This window comes from Opisthorchis viverrini (assembly GCF_000715545.1).
Source record: "Opisthorchis viverrini unplaced genomic scaffold opera_v5_288, whole genome shotgun sequence".
NCBI classification, from domain to species: Eukaryota; Metazoa; Platyhelminthes; class Trematoda; order Opisthorchiida; family Opisthorchiidae; genus Opisthorchis; species Opisthorchis viverrini.
In genome coordinates, this window is record NW_008751946.1 from 222,120 (window position 1) to 228,119 (window position 6,000).

Sequence of the window (6,000 nt, forward strand, 5' to 3'; positions counted from 1 at the left end):
GTCACCAAACCTAAAGCTGCCAGTTTGTCGAGGCGGTTGGGTTCCAGTGTTGCGTACCTTGAGGGGTACGTTGGCTAGAACTCAGTGTCTTAAGGTTCAACCATGCTGGGAATACCGACGGAGAGCAGTCCGATGAAGAATCGCGAGTCCCCCGTTGCGGAAAGTCGTAATATGTACTGGATAGAGAAAAAACTGCAGTGTTCGTAGCGATAGAAATGAGGACAGTATGGTGTTTCCCAGAGACGATAAGTACTTCCTTATTTATGGAAGCATGGATGCGGCCTTTCTCAAGGAACGATTTAGGGAAGCCGGTCCTCAAAACCAAGCAGCTAACTTTGGCCGCCGGAGCACCCAGTGGGGATGAAAAATGAATAAACGACGTTATGAGCCCGATTCTGCCCAGAACAGGGGTCGGGCACCTGCGTCTTACTCCGTGTTCTCGGGTCAGGTGGGTCAGATCATTTAGTCGTTGGCTCCGAATAGTCTAGCCCAAGCCTAGACAGAAGTCGAGAGGTGGAGGTCGGGTTCGAGCCATGGACCTTCCGGTCAGTAAATTCGCGCTCTAACCACTTAGGCCATCTCACCCCTCCAAACTGTTCTCATCGTCATCATAATCACCGACAGCATGACGTCAGTGCTCAACGCCGATGCTTCGCTGCCGTACAACCATGATTTAATTGAAAGCCTTATTGTGAAGAAAAGGATGAAGGTGGACAGGTGAGGGACTTAGTGATAGCTTACTACAATCATCCCGAGGTGCATACACCTCCAGACACCCATTCAGGCAATCTGGATTAAAACTGACAGGATCACCACTACATCGGTTGGCAGCCATATCTTGCAGTGTCCCCAACCAGGTGCAATGACCATCACGCGGTCCCTATCCTAAAAGGCGAGTAGCAGTGACAGCACCCAAACGTTTCGTGACTTCTTTCACACCCCTCTGTCAGGTCTATGGTTGGCCACCTCTCTGCTTCCACTACTCTGAGTTGGGCATGATAAACAGCACTCTCTTCGGCAAAAGATGGCTAGGCATTAGCAACACATATCGTAACCAACGCATCTTCTGGTGCTGGACACATTCTTCAATGGAAGTACCCGTTGCACAACCGAAAACTCGCCTTCTAACTGCCCCGTTACGGATACGCCGACACCAACCCACACGAGCTATGGTGCTGAGACAACGAAAGTCGAACACCTGAAGACATCTCAGTTCGCCTGCCCGAACAGGCCAAGTCTCACAGCCACACAACAAAACAGCCCGCAGTGTAGCTTGATACACACGTCCCTTGAGATTCAGGGATACACCACTTTGTACATGACTTTGGGGGACGAGATGGCCCAAGTGGTTAGAGCGCGAATTTACTGACCGGAAGGTCCACGGCTCGAACCTGACCTCCACCTCTCGACTTCTCCTGTCTAGGCTTGGGTAACCTGGCAGTATCCCAGCCCTCGTGAAACCTTCGGGTGGCATGGCAGTTAGGCACCGAAAGGATGCTACAGCTAAACGATATTTTTACACCACTCTGACGCCATAGGTGTCTCAAATTAGCAGATTAGTGCATTGACCTCATCCGGCACACTGCAGTCAGAACTAATACAACTTCTAAGATAATTAAAACGCTCCAAAACTCCCAGTACCTCTCCCTGGATTGCAAGTGGCATGTTCAGTGATTGGACTTCCAAGAGCATGACCTCACACTTTGTGGGTGCAAAGTGCATACCAAAGCAAGGGATGACTATGGTCAGTTCATCCAAGAACACTTGTGCCTCCTCCTCTTCTTCGAATATGAGAACGATGTCATCAGCATATTCCAGATCGACAGTTTTTGCCACAGGCTATTTGCACACCGAGGTTTTGAACACCCTCGTTCGTATCATGATTTCATTGATCACAAAGTCAAATAGGAATGGGGAGAATGGACATCCCTGACGGACACCACTTTGTGTACGGAAGCTTTTGGAGAGCTCACTGTATACTCTCACAAGCCCGGAAGTCTGGGAAGACAGAGTTTATTATGTTCACGAACTTCCGGGGCATTATTTGATGAGTAAGCGTGTCAAGCAGAACAGACCGGTCAACCGAGTCAAAAGCGCCTTGGGAATCCAGGAATAACTTCTGGTGCTGGACACATTCTTCAATGAGTGTACCCGTTGCACAACCGAAAACTCGCCTTCTAACTGCCCCGTTACGGATACGCCGACACCAACCCACACGAGCTATGGTGCTGAGACAACGAAAGTCGAACACCTGAAGACATCTCAGTTCCGCTGCCCGAACAGGCCAAGTCTCACAGCCACACAACAAAACAGCCCGCAGTGTAGCTTGATACACACGTCCCTTGAGATTCAGGGATACACCACTTTGTACATGACTTTGGGGGACGAGATGGCCCAAGTGGTTAGAGCGCGAATTTACTGACCGGAAGGTCCACGGCTCGAACCTGACCTCCACCTCTCGACTTCTCCTGTCTAGGCTTGGGTAACCTGGCAGTATCCCAGCCCTCGTGAAACCTTCGGGTGGCATGGCAGTTAGGCACCGAAAGGATGCTACAGCTAAACGATATTTTTACACCACTCTGACGCCATAGGTGTCTCAAATTAGCAGATTAGTGCATTGACCTCATCCGGCACACTGCAGTCAGAACTAATACAACTTCTAAGATAATTAAAACGCTCCAAAACTCCCAGTACCTCTCCCTGGATTGCAAGTGGCATGTTCAGTGATTGGACTTCCAAGAGCATGACCTCACACTTTGTGGGTGCAAAGTGCATACCAAAGCAAGGGATGACTATGGTCAGTTCATCCAAGAACACTTGTGCCTCCTCCTCTTCTTCGAATATGAGAACGATGTCATCAGCATATTCCAGATCGACAGTTTTTGCCACAGGCTATTTGCACACCGAGGTTTTGAACACCCTCGTTCGTATCATGATTTCATTGATCACAAAGTCAAATAGGAATGGGGAGAATGGACATCCCTGACGGACACCACTTTGTGGAAGGAAGCTTTTGGAGAGCTCACTGTATACTCTCACAAGCCCGGAAGTCTGGGAAGACAGAGTTTATTATGTTCACGAACTTCCGGGGCATTATTTGATGAGTAAGCGTGTCAAGCAGAACAGACCGGTCAACCGAGTCAAAAGCGCCTTGGGAATCCAGGAATAAAAGAACTGTGGGTCGCTTATGTGTATGGCGTTTTTGAAGATTTGGTCAACGCAACCCCTATCAGGCTGGAATTCCGCTTTCTACTCTCGAGTCAACGTCTAACGAGCTACCGTAAGGCGACGAAGCACAACTGGCGCCAACAGTCTCGTTACGACCGGAGTCAAGCTGACCCCTCTGTGGTTACCACACTCACTACGCGTCCCTTTTTTTAAACGGGTACTATCAACGACTCTCCCCAGTTGTGTGGGACAGACTGCTTTTCCCAAATGCAAGCAAACAGATCAGACAAGCGCTGACTGAGGACTATACCCCTATCTTTGAACAATGCGGGTGGGAGGTCATCCGGACTAGAGGCTCGGTGGTACTTAATAGAACATATGTAATCATAAACCTCCGAGGCCGTAGGCGGTTCAACGTTCACCGTCCAGGGTTTTACGCCACCTGTGGGTTCCAGATGGGTGCCAACTGGTGGTCATGACATTTGTTGTTCGAAATATTCGGCCCAAAGGTCGAGGCACCCTTGTTTATTCGAGATGGTCACTCCCTTCCGATCCCTGATGGCTTCACTCACAGGTGGTTCCGGAGGTCCGGTCGCACCGACCAGCTGAAATAATCTTCGAGTATTACCGGCTTTCTGGGCCTCTCCCATTTCCTTGGCTTTCTCCATACTCTCCCATGTAGGATGCATTGAATTCGGTTGGATAGGCCACTCAATTGATATCGCAATGGCACCGTACAAGTAGCTTTCAGGTGCTAACAATGCTGCAGGGCCTTAGTGACGTTTCATGATCACGATGGTTAATTGTTTTGTAGGGGGATTCTCAACATCCACAAAGCCCCCATCCAAACGGTTCTTCCAGGAATAATTCCGAAAACCGGTCACCAGACTGACCTAACTCTTCATGGTAGTCCGATCTCAGAAACGGAATACAATCACCTTAGAAGTGACTAAAGTGAGGAACTTGCAAGCTACTGCCTCATGGTGGTCGAGTAGGTTGTGTCCCGCCATTATTGAAGACCAGTTGTACTGTCCTGTTTGTAGGTTAAAGACGATATTTAGTCCATCACTAGGGTTCAAAAAAGGCTGCATAAAGGTTATCACTTTTGACCATGGCTGTCTCCGCCAGCTGGCTCCAACCAAGCTGACGAACCGGGTGAATGGTGCAGACTTGTGCCGGGGTAACAGGCCTAACGCATACTCGTTGAAAGAATTACCGAAAATTGCAGTGCAATCTGACTAGAGAGAGTTATCACCGCACTGAACATTGTGAAAAACCCCGTCGAGCTGCAAACAAACGCGCGGTAGTCAGCCAACAACATGGCCTAGGGTCATGAATGCTTTGACTGCATGATCAGTATACTGGTAATACAAGCCAGCATCGTGCAGCTGATTGGAGAACATGTAGAAACATGCCGAATTCACTAGCGAGCTTGCGCCCCTGAAGTGGTCAATCTATCTTCGTGCTTCCTTCGGGTATCACGGTAGCCAGGCACCCGGTTTTAGAGCTCAACAGTTATTAGGATTTCATGTCGGTGACTAGGGGGTGAGGGCTGAGCAACGGAAACCACCGTAAGCGTGTACAATGAAATCTAAGCTGATGACTTGTGATAATAGGGAACCAAGTAAAATACTTACCAAAGATTTCAAGGTGACCACGGCGTTCCCGGCATATATAGGTCTTTGGAATGTGTCTTCACTGAGAATGGCGATAACATCATTGATGGGGGATGTGTTAAGTTTGGCGGCCACGCGCGGCAGGAAGTCACGTCCAAATGTTGAGCTACCAACGACAATATGAGAAGCCCCTAGCTTCGACTGAGCTGAGAGTACGAGTGGGGTGATTTTTTCAGCAACACTATTCTGCCATAAGAAAGAAAACAAGGTAGAAAGTTTGTTCGGAAAGATCCCTTGAATTTCTACCCAGCCGGCTGTTGAAAGCCTAGTGCCTAGAATAGCAAAAACGCTGTGATTCGAAACACTATAGCATGTAAGTAAACCTTGTGCTAACGCAAACGTATGGGTTAAGTGCAAGCGCTGTGTTTACACGAGCTAAATATTGATCAAATAAAATTGTGGCGACCAGTTAATAAGGTCTGCCAATAAAATTGGTGCCGTTCTATTCGGATAAGCACATTTTTGGCAGGCATTGGGCCGAAAGGATAAAAATTGGATCAAGGAGATTCGAGCAAATCTTGAATGCCGTGCTCCAAGAAATGAAGGCCATAGTCCGCCTTATTATTTTATGAATGTGAAAACACGTGTTGGTGATGATCATTTAGGTGTGCTTGGTTGTGATGGGTTCATCCTATCATCGGCTATGCACCGGCTCCCATCTACCGAAGGCCAGCTACGGAAGTGTTCCAATTTTTTTCCACAAACCGATGATTCGACGACCGTAGACTGTGAAGTTTCGATTAAACACAGGCGACTTCCTCACTGTTTGATGGGAGTTGTTTAAATTCTACGGGTAGGCTAAGATTTGTTGACGCATAAAGTGACAGACCTGTTGATCCTCTTACGAGAAATACAAAATGCGGTAGATGACCGCTTCAAAATGGCACCATACGGAAGCTACGGACACAATGAGTGCTCGCATAAATTCAGAACCTGCTCGCCACTATAATACGAAGCTCATTTGCATATAACTGAATGTCTCAAGTGAAGAAAGAAAAAATGGATAGAAAATAGGCCTGGTGCAAACACTTGGAAGTGCCTACATCATCATCATCATGGTTGTTGTACAACCATGAAAGTGCCTACACTCCCAAGCGCTCAATCAAACAACATGGAGTGCACTGGCAGCAGTAACGCCACTGGGACCCTAATTTGG

The 6,000-nt window shown here is 48.1% G+C and overlaps 1 protein-coding gene across 1 annotated transcript in view; it reads right to left on the reverse strand.

The window, feature by feature from the left end:
* Window positions 1-6,000, reverse strand: part of T265_09595 (hypothetical protein) — a gene marked incomplete at both ends in the record, with an annotated part of 64,055 nt that overhangs the window by 50,853 nt on the left and 7,202 nt on the right. Inside the window, one exon of the mRNA XM_009175710.1 lies at window positions 4,806-5,030. Within this exon, the coding sequence (XP_009173974.1) occupies window positions 4,806-5,030 (225 nt within the window). The remainder of the gene's footprint in view (window positions 1-4,805; window positions 5,031-6,000) is intronic.